General features: G+C 36.2%; 3 protein-coding genes across 8 annotated transcripts; 2 read left to right on the plus strand and 1 right to left on the minus strand.

Annotated features, from left to right (window-relative positions):
- Positions 1–290: 290 nt before the first annotated feature.
- On the plus strand, positions 291–1,469 carry LOC116010554 (SH3 domain-containing YSC84-like protein 1). The gene is made up of 3 exons (XM_031250018.1): positions 291–516; positions 620–815; positions 1,035–1,469. The coding sequence occupies exons 2-3, from the start codon at positions 635–637 to the stop codon at positions 1,244–1,246; spliced, it is 393 nt and encodes a 130-aa protein (XP_031105878.1). The 5' UTR covers positions 291–516; positions 620–634; the 3' UTR covers positions 1,247–1,469.
- Positions 1,470–2,227: 758 nt separating this feature from the next.
- Positions 2,228–13,083, plus strand: LOC116009659 (1-phosphatidylinositol-3-phosphate 5-kinase FAB1B-like). Of its 3 annotated transcripts, none has more exons than XM_031248771.1 (12): positions 2,228–2,799; positions 3,236–3,887; positions 4,929–5,663; positions 6,169–6,322; positions 6,471–6,815; positions 7,161–8,012; positions 8,478–8,809; positions 8,989–9,112; positions 9,198–9,356; positions 10,200–11,633; positions 11,879–12,145; positions 12,387–13,083. In XM_031248771.1, the coding sequence occupies exons 2-12, from the start codon at positions 3,292–3,294 to the stop codon at positions 12,711–12,713; spliced, it is 5,325 nt and encodes a 1,774-aa protein (XP_031104631.1). In that variant the 5' UTR covers positions 2,228–2,799; positions 3,236–3,291; the 3' UTR covers positions 12,714–13,083. The 3 variants fall into 3 exon arrangements, with proteins under 3 accessions (XP_031104631.1, XP_031104632.1, XP_031104633.1); XM_031248772.1 differs by having other exon boundaries at positions 3,246–3,887; XM_031248773.1 differs by having other exon boundaries at positions 3,252–3,887.
- Positions 13,084–13,158: 75 nt separating this feature from the next.
- LOC116009660 (conserved oligomeric Golgi complex subunit 3) lies at positions 13,159–23,848 on the minus strand. 4 transcript variants are annotated; one of them, XM_031248775.1, is made up of 25 exons: positions 23,422–23,848; positions 22,839–22,922; positions 22,641–22,742; positions 22,470–22,514; positions 22,307–22,381; positions 22,073–22,168; positions 21,344–21,421; positions 20,889–20,974; positions 20,431–20,497; positions 20,285–20,347; positions 20,095–20,196; positions 19,906–20,010; positions 19,698–19,790; positions 19,138–19,226; positions 17,841–18,060; positions 17,497–17,586; positions 16,634–16,750; positions 16,516–16,548; positions 16,290–16,376; positions 16,156–16,218; positions 15,309–15,425; positions 14,841–14,933; positions 14,192–14,314; positions 13,866–13,966; positions 13,159–13,763 (listed from the first exon to the last, which is right to left on the minus strand). In XM_031248775.1, exons 1-25 carry the CDS (start codon positions 23,509–23,511, stop codon positions 13,631–13,633), a joined length of 2,352 nt encoding a protein of 783 aa, XP_031104635.1. In that variant the 5' UTR covers positions 23,512–23,848; the 3' UTR covers positions 13,159–13,630. The 4 variants fall into 4 exon arrangements, with proteins under 4 accessions (XP_031104635.1, XP_031104637.1, XP_031104636.1 ...); XM_031248777.1 differs by having other exon boundaries at positions 22,839–22,906; positions 23,422–23,847; XM_031248776.1 differs by having other exon boundaries at positions 22,641–22,748; positions 22,839–22,906; positions 23,422–23,847.
- Between the last annotated feature and the right edge of the window lie 846 nt (positions 23,849–24,694).

The raw sequence follows: 24,694 nt of genomic DNA on the forward strand, positions 1-24,694 counted from the left end.
TAGCAACGTATATGATTGTATATATTCTGAAATGTGAAACCAGTTACTGTTACTTTATTGTTCATCTTTTGCGTCCTTAGTGCTCATTCTCTGAATCTCTCAAATTGGTCCTGAAAAAAGTTTGCAAGAATAATGGTAATAGCTTTATATTATTGAGGCTGTCTACTTTTCTCTTCGAATTCTCTCCTGGATGAATCTTAATGTAATATAGAATGGGGACTTTATTTATTGGTCTATATATAAGGCAATGAACTTTCTTTCCAAATACAGAGAGTACTAATTAGCTTAATACCCTGTAATTCTTGACAAGAGCAGGTTGCTCGGTTGAACCCTGAGAGGTCCATACCTGCAGCTGTTCTGAAAGGAGCCAGAGGTCTAGCAATATTGACTGTTGCCAAAGTTGGTGCTCTTCTTACTTACAAACTTGGGACTGGGCTGGTAGTTGCCCGAAAATCAGATGGATCGTGGTCTGCACCATCAGCAATAGTCTCAATTGGTCTTGGGTGGGGTGCACAGGTATATTACGTGTTCAAATGTTGTTTACTTGGATAAATCCTGCTGTCATGTGTGAGCTGTTTGTTGAGGTTTGATCTTTTTCTTCTTCCTTCTTATTCTATAGGTTGGAGGTGAGCTCATGGACTTATTAATTGTGCTACATGACGTTAAAGCTGTGAAGACATTTTGTAGTCGTATGCACTTTTCTCTTGGTGCTGGCTGCAGTGTCGCAGCAGGTCCAGTTGGGAGGGTTGTGGAGGCAGATATGCGTGCTGGAGACAAGGGTTCTGGGATGTGCTATACTTACAGTTGTAGTAAAGGTAAACACACACACATTATCTTAGCCTATCTTGCATTTCAGTATTCACAAAAATCTCCCGGTAACTTGTATAACAATGCAAAAACTTTGAGTTGGTTAGATAAAAAGGAACCTCTGGCCATTGATAGACCCAATTAATTTATTGAAGTTCTCGACTAGTTTGTACTAGTATAAAGGGTGTTAAAGTTATTGACTGTTTTTGTTTTTGTAAATGCTGTAGGTGCATTTGTTGGAGTCTCACTCGAGGGAAACTTCGTTGCAACAAGAATGGATACTAATCTTCGCTTCTATGGCGATCCATACCTTACCACCGCCGACATCCTTCTTGGGACGGTGGAACGACCTAGAGCCGCCGAACCATTGTACAACGCCCTTAAAGAACTCTATGCCAAGCTTCCACCCCAGATTAGCACGAGTCCTTTTGATTCTTGAACTTCTTTTGCACCATATGCCTGTGCTCTTTTCAAGCATTGACTCTTAGTTGATGAAAAATTGTACAGTTTGGTTCAGGACAATAAACCAGCATCTGAACCAGGATAATGGTTCCTTGCATTAAGTTACACACAAACAGTTGTACATACATACATACTAGCAACGTATATGATTGTATATATTCTGAAAATGTGAAACCAGTTACTGTTACTTTATTTGGTCATCTTTTGCGTCCTTAGTGCTCATTCTCTGAATCTCTCAAATTGGTCCCATGCCACACATGCCCTCTGCAAATCATCTTTTCCTCCCAAATCATTAACAAGCTGCCATGTGTATTTTCTAGTTGAAGTGTCAAATCTTTAATATTAATTATGAAAATTAAAGAAATTGTGGTCGGAATAAAAAGTGGTGTTACACAAATTTTCATATATCTATGAAAGGGAAATTTTATTGTGAATAATATTAGGTACAATCTATAGCTATACACAAACAATTATATAGTGTTTATAGATTCGATTATATAGTATTGACACTACATTTTATAATAATATTTTTGTGTTTCGCTGCTAATTGGCATCAATCAGCGTTATTGTTGAGTTGTTTATTGATCTTTTTGGTCTGAGCCGACAAGCTATGAACAATCTAAACTGGTTTAACAGTAAGTTTTCACATTGGACATTTGTTCACGACTCTAAGAATTGTTTATTTGCCTTCTCGAACCTAAACTTGTAAATTTTATTAGGGTGATATAAATATGAAATTTTAGGACAGAAAATAATTAAATGACAGATATTATTAATTAATAGTATAATAATAAAATAATAATAATTGCTAGCGTGATATAAATATGAAATTTTAGGACAGAAAATAATTAAATGACAGATATTATTAATTAATAGTATAATAATAAAATAATAATAATTGCAGTTACAGTTGTAGATAATCATAAATGATAAATGTATGAAAAAGCAGAAGGTAGACATGGGAAGAGAGGGAGGTAGATAAATCGTGTACGTTCCGCACAAATATGCGACCTCTTTTGCCCGAGCTGTCGGTATCGCAACTCATATGATCTTCGTGAATTGACTAACCCCTCCGAGTTGTGTGGACTTTTCCATTAATGTTGATTTCATGCTTCCATTTCTCTCTGCACGAGCACGTACACAATATAATTTGGATTACTCCTCTCCTACTCAGCTTTCCATCTCCGTCCTCACAATCAAATTCCAATTTCCATACTGTTTAATCGAAAATTAGTTGAGTGTCTGAATTGTTCGGTGTACTTGTTGCCGCTACTTCTCCTTCACATTTCTCGTTACGGAGCGGCGAGTCAAGGAATAACTGAACAAGGTTCAATCTCCGCCGCTCGGAAGCCTAGCTGTTCGAGAAATTGAATTCGCGAGAATTGGAAGCGGGAGGCGGTGTTGGAGATCTGAATTGGAGTTTATTACTAGCTGAAGCCTGAAGGAGAGTACAAGTGGTGGAAGAAGAAGGTGTTATTGCTCACCGCCTTCAAATCTGCGCTATTTCGGATTTTGTATTCGTTTGAGGAGGTATTATTGGCTTTATTTTTGGCTATACTACAATCATTTCTCTTCTCATATGGTTGTCTTGTGATAAATTAAGTCACCAGCACCGTCAGGTTATGATTTTAAGAGGTTGTGCTTTTGTCCTTTTCTGTGACTTGATTTATGCTGAACTAGAGACTTTATTGAAACTCTGTACTCTATACACTGTCACGCTTTGTTTTTTACTTATTATTTTTGGTTTTTGTGGGGCGTGGAGGATCATTGGTCTTGTAGATCAACAGCACTCAGGCTGTTGCTATGTTTGACAATGTAATATGAAAAATTCATTATCATCACGTTTTCCCCAATTTAAGAAAGAAACTGTATGCCTTTCTAAGTATGTGTGTTTTGAGTTTGTTATTCCTTTTCTAGTTTCTTTGGAGCGTTCATCCTTAGCTTTATATTTGGTGATAACTTACAGACAGAAACAGTTGCAGATGATTGTATTGTAATGATGAGTATACTACACTGGAATATATGTTCATGGGCACGCCTGAAAATTACAAGCTGTTGGAAATAGTTGGCGCTCTGAAATCATGGATACCAAAGAGGGGACAGCCTGCAAATATGCCTAGAGACTTCTGGATGCCCGATCAAAGCTGCAGAGTATGCTATGAGTGTGATTCCCCATTTACTGTGTTTAACCGTAGGCATCATTGCCGTCTGTGTGGACGGGTTTTCTGTGCCAAGTGTGCTTCAAATTCTATTCCTGTCCCGTCTGAGGTGACCAATATAGGCCCGGAAGACGGGGAGAGGATTAGGGTCTGCAACTATTGCTTCAAGCAACAGAAGCAGGGTATAGCTATGGTTGACAATGCAACAAGTATGACAAGCCCAGGCATCAGTCCATCTCCCTCAACCACAAGTTTGGTTAGTTCACAGTCTAGCTGCACTTGTAATAGTGGCAGCAGTGTTGATTCAACTGTTTACACAACAGGATCATACCTTCATGTGCCTTATGGCTCATCTCAGAGCTCCTCACCATCGGCTCAGACCAGTCAAGTCACGGTGAAGCAAGACCAATTATTGTCTTCAGAAAATCCATATTCTGAAAAATATGGTTCTTCCAACAGGTATTTATCCGTTAGTGTACAAATGGGATATTCTGCTATGATATTGTTCGTAAATTTACATGTCTTGAGCATCTTTTTGTGTTAGTAGCTCGTTATCAGGTTCTTGCTAGGTAGCTAATACAATTTGAGTTGTATGCCTTACACATGCCCTCATGCTTTTGCCCGATCTGATATAAAAGCCAAGGTAGTTCATAGCTAGCTTCATTCTGGTAGTTTGAATATGTATATCATTATAACTATATAGATCTAGGTTGGGCTTGGCTCCATGGGTTCTGCTTGTCCATTTGCTGTTGCCTGATATGTGATCGAATTCTTATTGTTTTATTAATTTTTCATACATTGAGGTTTTCCCATCTCTTTTGATTAATTTGTTCAACAAATGGTTTCTTTTATTGTCTCATTGCGTCATCTTTCTCAAGGTTGCATTCTTTTTCTGTCCTTTTTTTTGGGTGAAAAAAGTTTTTATTGCACAAAAAGTACTCCATAGTACAACAGAAGAGGACAAAGACCTTGCCTCACATCACCAATGCAAGAGAGAAGAAATTTGAAGGATATTAATGTGATATTGACGTTACTTTTTGTGCTTAATGAAGGCTGAGTGTACTGGCGATGCATACTCTATTATTTTGAATTATTACTGTAATTGAGTGGGGCAAGTTTGATGATATGTTTGTAACAAGTTGAGCATTATATCCTCCAACTTGAGGGGGAGTGATAAAATATTAGTTCACCTAACATTGGCCATTTAGTAATTAGTATAAGTGCAGTTGTAATTTCTCCTATAGATAAAGGGCCTTAGCTCAATCCATGTGATAAGCTATTCACAATGTTGTCATTAATATGTTCAGGGTTTTTCTCAATTTTCTATCTTAACAATAAGAAGATTCAATTGATCACATAGACATTCTAATTTTAGATGTGACATCTCACCAGATATTGCTCCTTTACTGATTGTTGACATGAATGCATGGTCTCTGTGGTACTAGTATTTTAATTATCCAGTATGTGTTGATTGTTTCTCTTATGTGGGCTTTGATACAGGAATAATGATGAGGATTATGATTACAGTGCATATAGGGTGCACTCTAACCCAAGCCAGTTCTGTACTGCTGATGTCTATTATGATGATGTTAGCTGTAATGAGGAAACCCTTGCTTGTTGCCACTCTCAAGAAAATGTTGAAATGAACTGTTTAAGTTCTGAAATGTTACCTGAGAGCATTGAACGAAAGCACTTGGGAAGTACAGAAAAAGTTGAGGAAATAGTGGATGCAAATAATAATAGTATGGAGGATGAAGATCCCTCTATTGATTCTGTGAATAGTACAGAAAGTGAACCTGTGGATTTTGAGAACAATGGTCTACTTTGGCTGCCTCCAGAGCCTGAAGATGAAGAGGATGAGAGAGAAGCTCTTCTAGATGATGATGATGACAATGGTGGTGAGGGGGGTTCTGCTGGTGAGTGGGGTTACTTGTCCCCTTCACGCAGCTTTGCTGATGGGGAGTACCGCAATAAGGAGAAATCTTCTGAGGAGCACAGGAGGGTCATCAAAAACATAGTTAATGGGCATTTTAAAGCTTTAATAGGACAACTGTTGAAGGCTGAGAATTTGTCTATCGGAGATGAGGATGATAAAGAGAGTTGGTTGGAGATAATCACTGCTTTATCCTGGGAAGCTGCAACATTCCTAAAGCCTGATATGAGTCAGAGTGAGGGAATGGATCCTGGTGCATATGTGAAGGTTAAATGCATACCATGTGGGCATTTCACTGAGAGGTTAAATACACAGTTAAACTTTGTATAGTGAATATTTATAATTCTTACATAGCATTCCTAGCAATTCATCTGCAATTTATATGTTTTCTTTCCCCCATTTGATTTGAAGTACTAAAATCTGGTTCATTCTTTCTTAGTGCCTCAAAGTCAACAATTGTCATGCCATGTGTGACTTCTAAAATTCCTTTGCTTAATCTCTTCCTTAAGTTAAATATGTATAGTCCTGAAACAAAACAAACTTATACACACACACACACACACACATGTATGTGTATTTTGCAGTCTTAATGCCTTCTAGTCAACGCTTGTCGTGCCATGTGTGACTTCTAAAAGTTCCTTTGCTTAATCCCTTCCTTAAATTAAATATGCAGTCTTCTGAAATGACAACGAAACTTATACACACCCCCAGACATCTATGCATATTTTGCTGTGTATATATTGTTTTCTCTCAGATGAGGTTTTATATTTATGTTTAATATATATATATTTTTTTGTTTGGGGTCAGTGTGGTTGTTAAAGGGGTTGTTTGCAAGAAAAATGTGGCTCATCGGCGGATGACATCCAAAATAGATAAACCTCGACTTCTAATCCTTGGAGGGGCATTGGAATATCAGAGGGTGACTAACCACTTGTCAAGTTTTGATACTCTATTGCAGCAGGTATTGATTCAATCCTATCCTTTCTACATATTCCTATTGTACTTGAAAGGTCCACGAGTAATTGAGGGGGATATTTCTTTGGTTGCCTGCTTTTGGCTTCTAGTTGAAGTGGCAAGTTTGTTTTCTTGATTTATTATTATGTTTCCAGGAAAAGGACCATCTGATGATGGCTGTAGCAAAGATTGATGCTCATCATCCGAATATTTTGTTAGTAGAGAAATCAGTATCCCGATTTGCACAAGAATGCCTTCTTGCAAAGGATATATCCCTTGTTCTCAATGTCAAACGACCACTTTTACAGCGCATAGCCCGTTGTACTGGTGCGAAAATTGTCCCTTCAGTTGATAATCTTGCTACTCAAAAATTAGGGTATTGTGATTCATTTCGTGTTGAGAAGTTTGTGGAAGAGCATGGCAAGGCTGGGCATGATGGAAGAAAATTGGTGAAGACATTGATGTTCTTTGAGGGCTGTCCTAAGCCATTGGGTTGTACTGTAAGTCTCGCATCACATTCTTTACATAAAGAAATTTTAAAATCACATATATGATGCTTTTGACAAGTGAACAAGTCTTCTCTAGATGTCATAATGGTGTATGGTATGAAGTTTGTCTTTGCCAATTGTCTAAATCTATGTGCAATAGTAAGAAGATAATAAAAAGCTATCCTACAAAATTTGTAATTGTTCCCACATGTTGCATATGTGCAACCTAATACCTTACATACACAAACATATATTTTGGCAATTTTATTAACTTTGCATTATACAAACCTCGGAAAGTATTTACGATAACAATATTATAAAACAAAGTATGGTGAAAATGCTGTTTCTTTGTGCCAGATTCTGCTTAAGGGTGCTAATGTTGATGAACTGAAGAAGGTTAAACATGTAGTTCAATATGGAGTTTTTGCAGCTTATCACTTGGCTCTGGAGACATCTTTTCTTGCTGATGAAGGTGCCTCTCTGCCAGATCTCACTTTGAAGTCTCCAATAAAAGTTGCATTGCCTGATAAGCCACCAAGTATTAATAAATCCATTACTTTGATTCCTGGTTTCACTCTACCTGACGACAAAAGTCCACAATGTTCCCATATGGCTAGCATGTTCTCTCAGTCAGTTGCTGCATCATCATCTAATATTGCATCCGACTGTGATCAGGAGTCTTACTTATCCAAAGGTTCTAGCCCAAAATTAAATGCTGGAAGTAGATTAGATAATCTGACACTTACTGATTCTACCACTTCCTTGGGCTATCCAAGATTTGATTTTCATGATCAAGGGTATGAGGGGATGAACAAGGATGCTAATAAAAATGTTCCTGAAACGTCTTCAGTCCATAATACTGAAGTAGTTGGGCATGAAGATTTAACTTCTAATTGTCCTAGCAATTTAGAGTCATTGGGGCAACTAGGTGGTTTTCCTCACTTTGTTGGCACTTCACAGCATGCTAACATGTGCACTTCTGAGTTGGTGCCTCCAGAAACTGATAATAATCACATTGAGGAGTTAGAGCCTTTAAAAGAAGAGTTTACCAACTTACCTTCTGATCCTCAGAGTATTTTGGTATCCCTGTCAACACGTTGTGTTTGGAAACAAAGTGTTTGTGAACGGTCTCGTCTTTTCCGGATAAAATATTATGGAAGCTTTGATTTGCCATTGGGTCGTTTTTTACGGGACCATCTGTTTGATCAGGTACTCATTGCTTATTCATATGCATAATGAGATTTGGCTTTCTAAATAAATAAATACATAAAAGTTTTCCTTTTCCAAAAACTATTGCTCTATATATGTACTCCCTTTGTCTGGACTATAGTGTCCTGCAATTCCCTTCTAGTGCATCCCTAGATGTTTATTTTTCTGAAATAAGAACCTGCTTCTTATACTCATTATTTTGTTTTCAATGTTTTACCACATGAAAAATTGTGCAGACCCTAATTCTATGCCTTCCAATCCAAATCTGATCACTTGTATTTTACCTTAGGCCCACCTAGTTTTAGAATTCCATTTCAACTGTATTTGGGATGAAGGTAATTATATTTTTATAGGCATGTGGATATGTTTGCATATGAGTGTATGTTTGTATATTTGTTTATATATTTATATGCTTGCTTCTTATTAACCTCTTTCTGAAATCTGAATCACACATTGATTTATTAGAATTATCGATGTCACTCCTGTGAGATGCCATCAGAAGCACATGTTCATTGCTACACTCATCAGCAAGGCAGCCTAACAATTTCTGTGAAGAAGCTTCCAAATGTAGTTTTGCCTGGAGAACGCGAAGGAAAAATCTGGATGTGGCACAGGTGCATGCAATGCCCTCGTATAAATGGTTTCCCTCCTGCAACCAGGAGAGTAGTAATGTCTGATGCAGCTCGGGGTTTGTCTTTTGGTAAATTTTTGGAATTAAGTTTCTCAAACCATGCTGCTGCAAGCAGGGTTGCTGGCTGTGGTCATTCCCTGCATAAAGACTGCCTTCGGTTCTATGGGTATACAATCTTCTTACATTAATTTGACATTGTTTTCCAATTTCTATGCTCTTGTTAGTCTGGCTAGCACATAATACTTCAATGACTTGTACATTAAAGTTTAAATGCCATCTAGATGATCATGCAGCAAATAAATTAACATATGGTAAATTCTTTAAACTGTGGTATATTTCATGCAGTTTTGGAAAAATGGTTGCTTGTTTTCGATACGCTCCAATTAATGTTCACTCTGTCTTTCTCCCTCCCCAAAAACTTGAATTTAACCATGATAATCAAGAATGGATACACAAAGAAGTGAATGAGGTACAGGAAATGCAATTTTTTCCCTTTATATATGATACTTAAGTATTTTGTATTTCACCTGCTGCTTAATATTTTCTGAGAATAGGTTTGCAGTAGGGCAGAAAATCTGTTTGTTGAGGTGTTCAAAGCTCTTCACAAAATTTCAGAGCAAATCTCTGTGAAAGATGGAGCCAAAGCACAAGATTCAGGTCACCGAATTGCTAAACTAGAGAGAATATTAGAGAAGGAGAAAATGGAATTTGAGGTATTCTCTACAAAGACTGCTCGCTCCTTTTTCATTTTTTACAGACTGTGGTTTATTGTCTGCATTTCCTGGGAACAACAATGTAGCAGGAAATTTGATCCTTTTGACCTTTGTTATGGTTTTGAATAGTAGTTGTTACCTCTTGAAGGACATTACATATACCATTTTTTTAAAAAATTATTACAAAAAATGGGAAAATAATAAAGCAGGAAATAACGACAGATTTTTTAATAATAGTATCCTCATCTCCTGCAGAGAGGTAGAGATAGAGAGTGGTAAAGAGAATATATGCTTACACAAACAACTAAAGTGAAAAAAACTTTTCATTCACTTCACTTCACCACCCACCACGTGTATAAATATGGTTGCAATGTAATTCCATTATAACATAGAGCCCAGATAAAATTGCTTCTAATTTGATAGGTTTAGATTTAATTGACAAAATTAAAAACATTGGAAAGAATTACGGAGTACAAATTTTAGAAAAGATTTGGATAATTGGTGTTATTAGGACCTTTGCCTTTCTAATGCATAATTGATGGCGGAAAGTGTAAAGGCCTCAAAATTATGGGATGAGATGGGGCTTAATTTTAGTTCCAGTCTAGAATTTTGTCCTTTGAGCAATTGATTTGGCACCGTGGACATGCAGAAATGCTACTAAGTACTAACAGTTTTGGAATTTAGAATTGGCAATAAACATCAATATTATATCTCTTTTAGATTCTAAATATAAGAATGGATAGTCATTTTTGAACATATGATGCTAATTACTGCTTCAAGGGTAAAAGCATTTTGCAAAGAAAATAATACTGGCTCTATGACTGATGGTTCATTTGGTTTAAGGAATTGTTAGGAAAAGTGCTCAATGGAGAAGTTAAAGTTGATGAGCCTTCAGTTGATGTTCTTGAAGTTAATCGTCTAAAAAGGCAATTAGTGTTTCTTGCTTACCTCTGGGACCAACGTTTGGTACATATTACTAGTCCTGATCATAAAGACTTCCAATCTTTAAGTGATTCAGCTCCAAAAGTGAAGGAGAAGCCCTTCAACTCTACTGATAGTCCTGCCGAGAGGAATGAAATTTCCTGCCCTGGAAAAGGATTTAATAGTTCAGGTTCCTTTTTACAGAATGCGAAGTCTGATATAGCATTCACTGAAGATGTATGTGAGCAGCCTCTTGATGGCCACAAAACAATGCATATGGATCAGAACCAAAGTCATAGGAAGGAACTTGATGTTTGCCTTTCTTCTAACACAAACATCAGTGATCAAAGCAATCAGGAGCCTGGGGAAAATATGAAACGAGTTCACTCAGAGGACCCTGTTATGGAAAATCTGTCTGATACTCTTGATGCTGCATGGACTGGTGAAGGGCAGTCAGCTTCTAAGGATAGTTCTGCACCTCCCATGGATTCCTCTAGTTCCATTAAAACCCCAGCAGCATCAGGTGTTTCACAGTCTGATGACATGGACTATCAGACCTGGTTGATGTCACCTTTTCTAAGTTTCTACCAGTCATTCCATAAGAATTTTAGAAACTCAAAAAAGCAGGGTAACTTGAGCGAGTACAATCCTGTCTATATCCTCTCATTTCGGGAGCTGCTACATCAAGGCGGTGCTAGGCTGCTTTTGCCTGTGGGTGTTAATGACACTGTTGTGCCTGTTTATGATGACGAGCCAACTAGTGTTATATCATATGCTCTTGTATCAACAGATTACCATATTCAAATGTCGGAGGCATCTGAGAGAACTAACAAAGTAGAATCCCCGGTTTCCTTGCCCTTTTTAGATTCATTCAGTTTACTTTCTCTTTCTTCATTTGATGAGGTAATTTCAGAATCTCTAAGAGGTATTGGCTCTATTGATGAAAGCAACCTATCCAGTCTTGGCTCTCAAAGCTCTTCAAGTGTAGACCAAAATTTGTACACTAATGTTTCGCAAGCCCGCATTACTTTCTCGGATGATGGTCCTCAGGGAAAAGTGAAGTATGCAGTCACTTGTTATTATGCCAAGCAATTTGAGGCCCTAAGAAAGGCTTGTTGTTCCCCTGAATTGGATTTTGTTCGTTCTCTCAGCCGATGTAAAAAATGGGGTGCTCAGGGTGGGAAAAGTAACGTCTTCTTTGCAAAAACCTTGGATGATCGATTTATCATTAAACAGGTTACAAAGACAGAGTTAGAGTCATTTATCAAATTTGCTCCTGCTTATTTCAAATATTTATCTGATGCAATTGCAAGTAAGAGCCCAACTTGCTTGGCAAAGATCTTGGGCATATATCAGGTATTAGCCGTTATGAATGGTTATTTTTATTTCAATTATAAAGTACCTGCTCTACTTTTTGTTGTCTTCACAGTTCAATTTTCTTGTTACATTTTCAATTTTATACAAATCTTTCGACTTGTCACCTTTTTGATTTCTAAAGGTCTCTGCAAACTGATTTCTCTTCCAAATTACAAATGTTTTTCAACTTCTTTTCATTGATTGATTTGTTTTGATCTCTCATCTTTTGTTTGTTTATTGCTCAGGTTACATCAAAGCATTTTAAAGGGGGGAAAGAATCAAAAATGGATGTTTTGGTGATGGAGAATCTTCTATTTAGGCGAAGCATCACGAGACTTTATGACCTCAAAGGATCTTGTCGATCCCGATATAATCCAGATTCAAGTGGAAGCAATAAAGTTCTGCTTGATCAGAACTTGATTGAATCAATGCCAACTTCCCCAATATTCTTAGGACCAAAAGCAAAGAGGCTATTGGAGAGAGCTGTTTGGAATGATACTGCATTTCTTGCTGTAAGTTCTGATTCCTGTCTTTGTTAATAATCATTCTCTCTAGTATAAATGTTATCATCTTTGTTCTCCCTGTTGGTTTGCCAAGTATGTATGTGCATCAGATTTTATGGTCCCCCCTGCTGGGTTTTCTCATTCCTCATTACTAGATTCTCATTGCAGTTCCATTTGTTGATAGACTGGTGTTTTGTGCACCCTTTTTACATGCTAGTTCTGATTTGTTGTCTTATTCATGGCACCACAGTCAATAGATGTAATGGACTATTCACTATTAGCTGGTGTGGATGAGGAAAAGCATGAATTGGTGCTCGGAATTATTGATTTTATGAGACAATATACCTGGGACAAGCATCTCGAGACTTGGGTGAAAGCTTCTGGAATCCTGGGCGGGCCTAAGAACGCTTCTCCAACAGTGATTTCTCCCGAGCAATATAAGAAGAGATTTAGGAAAGCAATGTCTGCTTATTTTCTAATGGTACCAGATCGGTGGTCTTCATCAGCAATAGTTTCCGTTCCATCTCAGTCCAACTCAAGCGAGGGAAACTCTCAAACTGGGGCGTCCTTAGAATGATTAGCGTGAAGCTTGGAACATTCATTTCAAGCTCGCAAGAGGTAGGTTTCTTAGAATATATTTAGTTCCGTCTGCCTTTTTATGCCTTCAGCTTCATAATTTGTGCACACTGAGGCTGTTTTGAGCCCACGAAATTTGTGTTCTTTCCTCTGTATTTAGTATATATATATATCCAGTCTTAGTTGATACACCATAGGTTGAGGTGAGCAGGGTTTGAATCTCTTCATTTAGTGTAGGGTTAAGGCCACCTCATAGGCGCTCTACTCTTCTTTTTCTTTTTTTGCCATAATCATCTGTTCATTTTGTCTTATGTTAATTGTTAATTGCCAATATTTTTCATCTTGTTAAATTCATTCCTTATCCATAACAATTTCATTTCGTCACTCTAAATGCAACATGAATCCTACCTGAAATGGCACTCTCGCAGAGAATAACCAAAACTGAAAATGTTCGCATTTAAATTCATTTTATATACCTTTTGAGAATTCTGTGTCAATCAAATGAATGCAAGAGACTATGAACTGACAGATGATAGTTTATTACCCTCTACTACATTTATAAGACATTCAAAACCACAAGCATTGAGACCCATTGGCAGTCTGCTACACAATTCTACTTTGATACTTGAATATGAACTTATCCTAGCTACTCTATAATATCAATAATACATATCAAAAGACTTGTAAAACTCCGGGAAAACAAATGCCTCACTGTTTCCTCACTGGGGTAATAAATTGAATAATCGGATCTCTACTTCTCTATCATACAGAGCTGGTGGTTCTTTGTGATGATGAAAAATACTGCAAGGGGCAAAACATATAGGTCTATATATAGTTTTTACTTGTGAAAGGGTCCTTCCATGCTGAATCTGTGCCGAAACTGGTGCCTCTTTGTGTGGACAGTATGGTATCATTACATTAGAGGAGGCTGTCGAGTTTTACTTCCAGATCCTCTAATGAGATCATATTCAAAATATTTTGTGAGTCCTCCGGTGAATACTCTTTTTTCAGAAGTGATAATACTTGAGAATGTGCTTCAATGATATTAGTCCTGCAAAGCAATTGAAATATGAATGACTAAAGTATCCAAGCAAAAGAGTCGGAGTTAACCAATTTTCTGGGCATGTTATGGTCAAAACATCATTCATCTTACTTTATTGGTTTGAAAAGTATTGCACGTGTAGATGGGTTCTGTAGATAAAGCCTCATCTTTTCCAATACCCTAGGCAAATCTTGATCAATTGCTGCATTAACCTGGTTTAAAAGACATCATATTGTAAAACAAAGGAAGACAAAGGGAGAAGATATAAGGCATTAATCATCTTGTGTCAAAGAGAGAGAATACTGATTTTTCTCCATGAAGTCATGGTGCTGCCTTCTTCCTTTAGTTGTATATTAAGTTTGCTTTTTTCTTTTTGCGGGGTGGGAGCATCACATATAAAAATTAAATAAATGAAACAGGCAAATAAGCATACATACCTTTTGAAGAATTTCAGCAATCTTTTCCATAGAAGCAAAAGCTTGATCCTTGAGGGGCTTTGCAATTGCAGATTCAGTCTTTTGATTTTGACTACCAGATAGTGCAACTTTAACAGCAGTAACCTTCACAGACAATTTTGATATACCTAGTTAAAGATCTTTTCTTTGTAAATGAAATATAGATTTCCATTAAGGATCTTCATTAATTTGTGAAGGGGGTCCCTTATCTAATCCTTGTTGTCTTGCTATTTACAGTTAGCTGCTGGTTGCATCACCCCAAACCTATTCAATAAACACGGCCCAAAAGAGACCTCTACACAGATCTAGTTGTAGCCAAATCTTAGCATGTTGGTTTCCATATTGGGTCTATTCTACATTTACATAGTTTACTATGAGACTTTCATGACAAAAGTTAAGGAAATTCACCTTTTTATTCTAAACTAAGATGGTCTTCCAAGGTGTAAGCACGTTTTTTATACCATTAAGTATGCTCAATTAGTAACACAGAACATTGGTGCAGGGATAAGTAGTTTTCAAACATTTAATTTAATTACTCAAGTCAATCCTATATTTATGTATGTTAAGTCATTGTCTACTCTTGGCATGTTTCCTTTCACTTCCAATAACCAAGAAACAAGGTAGAGCTAACCTTGGTAACAAAAGAAAGCAAGGGCTCCACAATTTGCTTTGTGACTGACATAATGAACTCCTCACAAGTAGATTTTAGGCTTTTCTCCAGTTCCTGCAATTAGATGGATTCAACCACAAGATAAAATGCTCAAGAGATGGCATTCATGAATAAATAGTAACAAGTTTCATGTTTTGAGTGCACATAAACTCATGTATGTGCATTTTATGAATATGAGTTTTAATAAGCAACTTTAGTTCAGCACACTAAACCTACGTATTTTTAATTTAGCAATAACAGCTCCAGTAAGCCTTCACTGAACCATTGAGGAAGTTGACACCACAAACTTCTTTTCTATTTCTCTAATATGTGACAATTGACACCAGAAATAAACTATTATTCTGAACGTCTGAGTGGTAAATACTTTATCTCGTAAGAAGAGAGGCAAGGAGAGGGGTAAGGGCGAAGGAGGGTGTGGGTGAAACATACCTTCTTGGCATCAACTTGGCTTTCCAAAACTCGTGGAGACAACGTCCTTGCCAATGAAGTTGATCTTGACCAATCAAAAATTGATGCCTGTCCCCTAAGAATCCGCCTGAGTTGTTCCTGGATAAATGGAATAATTGCCAGACAGTGAGCAAGACTAAACAATTTCTTTACAGTTGGAAATGAAGCCAACAGAAAATGCAAAATGTAGAATGTTCTGTCTCACATATTTAACAGATTCATGAGTCCTTTCACAACAGGGAAATGTATCTTCCAAATCTTATGGATTTAACAGCATCATAACTACTTAAATTTCAGATTCTTAGATTTACTATCCTCTGTTTGTCAGAATTACAAGTATGGAGATTATCACACACCATCTACTCCTTACTAGAGATCTTTTAACTATAATATCAGATCAAATATTTAAATTTTGTTTTTTTGGAACCCAAAAGAAGTAAAAGACATGTTTTGCCACAAACATTTATACAAGGCATAAAAGAACGAGTTATTTTTGGGGGCAGGAGAAAAAACAGGCATTAGTTAGATTCAGTGAAAAAAAAATCAGCATTTCCAGTTCTTGATAGACTTGGGTTAGAAAATCATTGAAAAATCAGGTTGTCCAATTCTCTTTACTGCAGAAGAAATTAAATGTGCACAGGAAGATGGCATTAAAAGGACATCACACTTTTGGTTCTTAGAAAATAATAGACTTAAAGAAACAGCATTTACTCTCAAGGCCCAAAAGAAAGCAGTGCACCAGCCAGAATATGGCTGCAAAAATCAGAAAATAAATTCTGACAAAAAAAAAAAAAAGAAAAAAGAAAAAAGAGAAGACTTTGTTACTAACCAATAAATGTGAAAAATCAAGCTCCTTGTGCGTGACCGAGAATTCAATATCAAATGGTGCAATCTGGAAAGAAATTTATGTCAAAAAAGCTGAAGTTCTGTAAGGAATTTCATGATTAAAAGCTAGAATAACACCTGCTCCCTTAGGATAAGAAGATGTTTTATTAGGAACAGTTGCCCATCCATCAGAGATGATCTCTTTATAACAAGTTTGCTAGCTTTCTGAAGCAACAAAAGGAATTAGTAATGGCAAACACAATGCAAACTAGAATGAAGTGTTGCATATTACAGGAGGACCAATTATCACAAAAGAAGTACCAATAAAAATTTAGTTAAATCATAAATGAAAAGTATGGCTTACTTGAATGGATAGAGAGCACACTTCTACTGCTTCCTGATGAAGAAAATAAATTGAAATGACAATTAAGAGAAATTCTCTCAAGATAGGGGAAAATTTAGCAAGAGAACTACCTACTTACCTGTGCCAAACCAGTGAAAACGGCTGGCTCTAGAGAATTATACAGCTTTGACAGGCAAGATACAGTTTTCTCCAGGGGAGGGTACCACATTTTGATTGCATTTTGATCAGCCAGCAACTGAATTTTTCAGATAAAAAATTATTAGACTATATTTCTCATGGGACTAGATAAGAGGGTTATGGGTTTTGCCTGGGTACATTTTAAAATTTACTAGCTTTTATATGCATTTGGAGGATATGTATTGGGAATTATCACTTTGTTGTCCATCATCCATTTATATAGGAACCTCAGTAAGGACTAAGCAGCTGCCCCCTATTCCAATCTTTTTTCACTTTGGTTGGTGTGACTGAAGAGAGATCAATGATCATTTGAAAGGATTCAGATGCATCAAGTAACATTGAGACTAATTTTTGAGAACCTTTTTTGGGTGGAACAAAAATCTCCTAACAGCGTTATCACATTGATAGATATTATGGAGAAGCTCAAACCAGTATGGTAGAAGAGTAAGGATGCTTGAGTAATGACTGCACTGGACAAGGGAAGTACTCCCCTTGGTTCATCATCAATAGACAATAAAATTGGGGCATTAAAAAAGCTGCATCACAGGGTAGGACGGGGACACAGGATAGAGAAAAGATCCATGTGGCAGAAGACTCTTGGATGCTCTATGTTATGTTTAGTTTTAAAAAATAAAATAAAAAATAAAAAAAATAAAAAAAAAACACCCTTTAGAAGATGGCATGTGAGATGACTGTCCTCATCCACTAGCAAAATATTTGGTATAGAAGCAAAACAAGCAAGAGTTCAAGAATCCAACTACAAACTCCATATGTGAGAAAATAGGATAAGAGCATAGCACTTACAGCTGCTTCTGCTTCTGAGTTTGTTTCAGCTGATTGCTCCAACTTTCTAGGGTAATCCAAATCCTCATCCACAAGAAAATAATTTGCAATCTGTCAAAGAATTAAAAATCTAAGGGGATTGCAAGCATAAGCTGATTTGAAGTATTAGCGCGAGAAGGTCTCTTCTCTGCTCAAGTTGATAGTGCATGGTGAGCAAATTTTCATGCAGAAGGATACATTAAAATGCCAATAGGAGAATTGCAATACTAAAACATTGTGAATTAATAAGAAATGAAAAATGATGCACAGAAGAAAATTGCACCAAATGGCTGAAGATACAATGTGAATGTAACTGAGATATCTACCTCGTCGCGAATATATGTACGGGCACGAAAAGTCAATCGTTCATGAACATCTGCTAAAACTCTGTCTAATGTTGGACGTAGCCCAGCTAATGACTCACCCCGCCTGCTTACTTGTTCTCCTAGAACTTCGACTTTAAGGATATCAACCAACTCACAAAGAACATCAAGATTTTTTTCATGGATAAGTTTTGGTCGTAATGTATCATACAAGTATGTACACCTGCAAGATGTGGCACGCAATTGAACAGGAAAGTGTATACAAGTGAAGATAAGAGGAGATAGGTCATGTTATTTAATGAAAAGTTGGCAATAGACTAACCAAAGGATATATTCTTGTAGTATCTAGCACCAAGCCACCAAGTGAATAAGACAATATTATTTAATGCAGAGAGTATGAAACTTTAGAGAGATTTTAATGTACAAAATTTTAAAAATATTAACTGAAAATAATATAATGAGTGGTAAGGTAACTTTTAAAGTAATAATGATTAAAAGGTCTCAGTGACCCTCATAGTTTTGAAAGCCTAAACAGGTATGAGTACTAGATTAGGTGCTTGATTATCCCAGCTATTTTAGAGCTCATCTGCTCTAGAAAGTAGAAGTTGGGCTAAACAGTAAAAATATAAAGATTTTTTTAAGCCAGATAAGAGGAAAAGACCTTTTTCAATAAGCTGCAAATTGAAGGATTTCAAAAAAGCCTGATTTTGAAGAAGCCATCAAAACATTCACTTAATCTAACCTATCAAAGCAATGATGATTTCATGTTGTTAAAAGTTAAAAACAAAAAAATAAAAATGTTCATTTGCTAATATTCATTTGAGTCATTTTCATTATTAACATATTTAATAGGTATAAATCAATTAATTTGAATCATCCTAATAAATGGCACCGGTGCCTGAAGAACAAAAAATGTAGGATGAATGGGAAATAGAAACACCATGATGCAGGTCAACAACACACTAGGAGAAAAGCAAGTTCAGGAACCTAGTTTGGTAGGCGTTAATAAGTTCAGGAAATCATCAATGGACAAAGAGCAGAAGATTTCCTAGTTTGCAATATTGCTAACATTTGTCATTAAGTTACAGAGTTTTCACAATTTTTTGGTCTATTAAGATATTTCATTACTTTCTTCTAGTTTAAACTCCAAAATACCCTTGGAAACATTGTAAGGTTATCCTTTTGCTCACTCTCTCTCTCTCTCTCTCTCTCTCTCTTTTTTTTTTTCCCCATGCCAAAGGCAAAGAAATGTAGCCATGTAGGTGCATAAGAAACTCCCAAGAAAATTAAGATAACTCACAGAGGATCTGTTAGAGGAGCCAAACTTGAAATATCCTCTGATGATGATGGGAAAAAGTGTTTGAACAGTTGGTGCTCAAGCTGACAGACCTGCATTTAAAAGCTTCAAATACTGTTGAAGAATAATATTTGACTTTTACCCACTATTGTCCTATCCCCAAGAAGTAAGGTTCCTTAAAGCAACATTTAGAATCCTGAATCAATTTGACAGAAATAAGTACATTAAATATATAAAAGCTTTGATAGATATTTCTAGAAGTCCGCTGCAACCCAGTCTAATTACAAACTCATACTTGCAATATTAGCTAAATCATGTGAAGCTACCAGCATGTTTATTTATTTAGGATTTTAGGTAATTGAAATTTTGAAATATGTGCATTAAAGCAACATTTAGAATTGATTTGTCAAAAAGAAATAAATGAAAATATAGAAAATATAGACAAGCTCTGTAATATTCCTAGAAAATCTGCTGTAGTCCAGGATCTGAATATCTGATTACAAACTCAGACTTGCAGTGTTAACTAAATCATTTATTTTATTTATTTTGGCAAGTGAAAATACCTGCATTAGATATGCACAACCAGATCTAGTTAGTGATGGTAATGCCTCTTTCTTGGAGAATTCAGAGATACGCTGCTGAACTATGCTTCTTATCTGAGGAACAGAATACAAACGGCTACTTGTTAAAAGGTGAAAAAATGAAAAATTACAGCAGAACTTGTCAAACAAAAAATACAGTCAGCATATGAAAAGGCAACTATCTGCTTACCAAGGAGAGCCGCTGCTCACAATAAAGTTTGTGGCATTCTTCAAGAATTTGAACATACTCTTTTCTGGGCGTTCTACTTTCAATTTCCTCCAACACTGGCTTAAGCTGCAGAAAACAAGACCATTTTTCTCACCATTTGAGAAATGTCAATCCAATTTTAGCTCTTCTGCTCAGAATAGAGGAAAATACCTCATTTGCTGCTGCTTTGAAGCGGACATAAGTTACAGATGCCTCTACTCCTTCAGAAACAAGTGCATTGCTACCACCACTGCTTCGAATTGAGGCTTGCACCTATTGCAATTAATTACACAACCATTACAGATCCACTGAAATAAAAAGAATACAATATGTATAAACAGAAAACTCAAATGAGCTGTACCTGGGAAGAGGTGCTTTTAAGAACTGAAAGAACATGCGATCGAATCATACCAAGAGCTCGAGACTTGCAAAAAGAAGAATAAGGGGAATAAAATTTAGATGTATCCAAATCTGTTTTATAGTTTAAAAAAACATTCTCACAAGTACCTGAAGTTGTCGAAACTTGACCAAGTAAACATTGCATTCAGCATATTGTGGATTACTCTCGACATACCTGCAATCAAGCAGAGTGAAAAGCAAATAATAATTATATATTCACACATACTACAATATAATAATACTTGAGCGAACTGATCAACTAGGTCCAAGCGAGGAGGTTTAGGTTCAGGAAATTTGGTCTAATGCTCTTGCTTTGAAAATGGTTATCACACTTTCCATCAGAACCCTTGGTACAGAGATATGAAGGGTAAATATGACATTCAAAAGAACAGATAGGTATACAGGGCTGCTTTCAAAGCCACTTATATTCAGGCCTTATGAAATATATTTCAAAGTACGGCTGGTATGAGCAGTACATGGGGAGTAATCCATATATTCATAAATGTTGATACTACACAGATATTTGAAATAAAAATAAAATAAAAAATAAAATTGCAGTAACTTACGTTATGCACTCATCCAGTCTTTTGAGCAATGGAAGAAAATTTGAGTTAGCAACATTCATGCTTGGAGAATAAAAACTGGTAGCAACCTGCAGAAGTGTACATCAAGGAAGCCATGTGACTAAAATTAGGAAAAACTCTGGCATCACGCTATTCAATTTCTATATATGAAATTAACATATTATTGACTAGTAAATCATAAGTTCTTCCCATTTCAAAATTTGAATTTTCTTAACATGTAAAATTTGGATACTCTCTTGTTGGGCTTAGTTCTTCTCTAACATATACCTCAACATGGATAACAAGCATCAGATTTCATCATTAACTTCACCTTAACCACATCTAATACAAAACTATGCGTTAACTGAACTTATCAATATGTCAATCACACTGCTTTTTTCTGTAGAACAACATCAAGTGATGCAATAATATTGAGGTAAATTGAAATGAAACCTTACATTCTCCAATTCATCAAAGTAGCTGAGTTTACTGTGAAGTGATTCTGCGAACTCAATTAGTTTCTGCTTCTCTATAAGCTACAAAAGAAACAAAAGATTGTATAATGTATCTTACTGTTTTACCTCATGTGACATAAATGTCGAACTTTTCATATTCATTGTTTTTGACAGGTGTACAATTACAAATAGAAGAAAAGATAAGAAACAACATACAAAGTAAACAATGTCAAGAGAGCATCCAAGTTTAAATCCCACCTCTTAAACATAGAAAAATATAACATGTCTGAACTATTTGTGGGTTTACTATAAACCAATCAGAATTTTAACCCAAAAACTCAATATTATAAGGGTGGCGTTGCATCCACCAAGATTATCCACTTGAAAATCACATTCCTGCATCCTGGCAATTTTATATTTAAGCCTCATTTGTAGGAAGGAAATAAAGCTTAACGACTTAGGACTGCACCCATTGGAAACTGAAGGTGGCATTCATGACAATTTTACACCTGTGACACCATATTGGGAACTTCCTCAAATTTAATAAGTCAGGTTTTCAGATTTTCTCGGTGTTCTAAATGCATGAAAAGAAATTTTAATAGGTAAAGCTTAATCTCATCTGAGTTTCAAGGTTTCCTCTATTCCAACTCAAGTCTCTTCTTTGGCTCTCTAATATTTAAAATGAAAACAAACATATGATATTTTTTAGGGTCTAGAGAAAGATTTGCTTACCAGTCTATCACATGCGTCATGAAGAGTCTTAGTCTTTGTTGCCACTGCTTGATGCTGCAGTTGTAGTGAATTGAAGAATTCAAGTGTTTCATCCACCTAAAAGGAAGACATTTAGATAATCAGGGTAGAAACCAATTGACAAAAGAACAGATATAGAATCAAGATGTGAGTGACTGAGTGAGAGCAGATATCTTCCTTTATTTTTTTGTTTGTATCTGATCTTAATCTATTTACCTGATGAAGTATTCCGTCACATGTTTGTATCTGCTCAGTCAAGTTGTTAACATAATGCTGATACTTCTCTTCTGTCTAGAACACAGAACAAAACAGAGTAGTGATAGGCATGTAACAAATGTTATGCTAAAAAAGAAATGGGACAAAGCAAGCAAAGGCCAACCTCTGATTTCATGGCTGCCTCAAGATCCATAAACCATTTGTAGAACTGTTTTATATAAATTACACAGAACAAGGTATAAGATAGATAATAGATCAAACAGAAATTATGGCTAGGAAGAGAAATTTTAAAGTTTAATATATGCATACTGGTTGATGAAAAGGGGAACCTCACCTGATTGGTGTTGACCAAGACAGTATCAATGGCCCCACCATCCTCCAGAGCATTTTGCTTTGCTGAAATGGAGAAACCATTGTGGTGTCCAAGAGTATGATCCTGAGACTTGAAGTCAATAATACAGTTCAATGATCAATGAAATTGGAACATACAAGGGTGATCAATGAAGCAAGTGAAGGAGGCTGGTTATCTCACCAAATTAGCAGGAAAAGGTCGCTCTGCAACGGCATGAGAAAGTGACTGAATAGCTGCTTGCTGCTGCTCTGTCAATGGAGCATTCTATAAGAAAAAAATTAGCAATCGCATTCAAATATGCCACATCAATAGCTTGAACTTATAACAGGCAGATCATTTTTTAGCTTGCGTACAAACAAACAAAAATAATGCTAAAAGTAAAGCTACTATCAAATAAACCTCAAGATGCAGCCAGAACAAATCGTTAGGTTAATTACAGAGTGACGAATTAGAATGTATTGTATTATCAAATGATTGCTTTGCCATTTTGTTATCCAACATTACAAGGAAGATAAATAGATTTCTACTTCACCAGAGAGGATCAGATCAGATCAGATGAGTGGAAGGACCAGATCCGAAAAACAAACCAGAATGTACAAAAAATCTATCGCAACGAAATGGACAACGCCAGAGGCATAGATCAAAGCAAATTTCAGTAATTAACATTGCATTCGCGTAAAAACCACATTAGATCAGGAACGGCTGGAAATTGAGAACGGAAACAAGCTCATTTCATCAAATGGAGGATAGAATTGAATGATACCTGTTCCCAAGTAGAAGCGAAGTTATATCCTTTGGAAATGGCTTCCGACTTGGGTACAACTGCGGTCCCTGCCGCTTTAGTCGTCGCCATTTTCCTTTTCTCTACTACGGCGGCAGCTCAATTTACGTCTTAGATTTAGTGGAACATTCACGTAGCAAACACGTAATACAGATATAGAAGCAGAGAGCAGCTGCAGTGTCACCCCTCTGTTTCTATCCACCCGGGAAGGTCGGTCGGTCAGTTTGCACTAAAGCGAAGAGTACAAACCAGTATGTTCTCCGGACGCTCAAACCAGTATCTTCTCCGGCGGGTTTACGGCAGTTTTCGGTAATTTTATTACGAGGAAGAAGAGCTAGGAATAGTTGGAATGGGAAAAACGGGTTGCCGGTTGGAATGAGAGGATCTATTTTCTTCCCTTTTTTTCTTTATTTTTATTTTTATTTTTTATATTAATCTGAAACTACTTAAGTACCCTTGGGATAATTTTTCGTGATACATAATCACACATCACATCACATCACATATACAAAATAGCAACATCAAATACTGAATAGCGTATAAATTTGATTTTTACTAAGAATTACACAAATAAAAAATATTATATATAAATGTACTTTAGCCAATGAACTTGCTAGTAGGCGGTCTTACCTATAAAAGGTCATGAGTTCGAGCCTTAGTAGTACTTAGTTTATTGAGTCATCTAAATTAGTTTATACGTACCTTCAAGAAATGACTGCGGACTTTCAAAGCATTAGTGTGATTAAACTTTCATTTATTAAATTAAAAAATTATTTTAAAATGACAACAAATATTCCATTTATTATTTAAAATAATATGAAAATAAAATTAATGGCATGATATAGAGTTATTCAGATAGCTCAACTGCTGTGGACCCTGTGGCCTGTGGCCCATGACAAAAATACAAATATCTTGTAAGGCCCATTAAGTTTAATTTTACATATCAGTTTAACTTATTTGATGGATGTTTCAAAAGCATAACATTGTATGGGATAAACTCTAGTGGACTATTTGTATTGAGTGAACCATGGGTTATCAGACACATCATGGGTTTGATCAGTCCCATATTGGAATTAGAAGCTGGGAAGATCTGCAAAACCACACAGTAAAACATTATGCAAATTGATACATGTTAATGAAGTTTGGAGTATCAAGTGCATGAGTTATCCGCTCCACAAGAGATTATGAAATACTACGTAGTATTTAGAATCGAAAGATTCTCTCTTTTATTAGACTACTTATATAAGGTAGTATC

The sequence above is a fragment of the Ipomoea triloba genome, chromosome 2, assembly GCF_003576645.1.
Source record: "Ipomoea triloba cultivar NCNSP0323 chromosome 2, ASM357664v1".
NCBI classification, from domain to species: domain Eukaryota; kingdom Viridiplantae; phylum Streptophyta; class Magnoliopsida; order Solanales; family Convolvulaceae; genus Ipomoea; species Ipomoea triloba.

What these genes read in the sequence shown, in the direction of transcription:
- LOC116009659 (XM_031248771.1), top strand. Translation starts at nt 3,292, where the DNA reads ATGTTCATGGGCACGCCTGAAAATTACAAGCTGTTGGAAATAGTTGGC. An exon ending in GACTGCCTTCGGTTCTATGG is followed by an intron (nt 8,810 to 8,988) that starts GTATACAATCTT and finishes TATTTCATGCAG; the next exon opens with TTTTGGAAAAATGGTTGCTT. An exon ending in AGGAGAAAATGGAATTTGAG is followed by an intron (nt 9,357 to 10,199) that starts GTATTCTCTACA and finishes ATTTGGTTTAAG; the next exon opens with GAATTGTTAGGAAAAGTGCT.
- LOC116009660 (XM_031248774.1), bottom strand. Translation starts at nt 23,511, where the DNA reads ATGGCGACGACTAAAGCGGCAGGGACCGCAGTTGTACCCAAGTCGGAA. An exon ending in AGGCAGCCATGAAATCAGAG is followed by an intron (nt 22,382 to 22,469) that starts GTTGGCCTTTGC and finishes TCTGTGTTCTAG; the next exon opens with ACAGAAGAGAAGTATCAGCA. An exon ending in GTACATATATTCGCGACGAG is followed by an intron (nt 17,587 to 17,840) that starts GTAGATATCTCA and finishes ATTCTTTGACAG; the next exon opens with ATTGCAAATTATTTTCTTGT.
- LOC116010554 (XM_031250018.1), top strand. Translation starts at nt 635, where the DNA reads ATGGACTTATTAATTGTGCTACATGACGTTAAAGCTGTGAAGACATTT. An exon ending in TACTTACAGTTGTAGTAAAG is followed by an intron (nt 816 to 1,034) that starts GTAAACACACAC and finishes TAAATGCTGTAG; the next exon opens with GTGCATTTGTTGGAGTCTCA.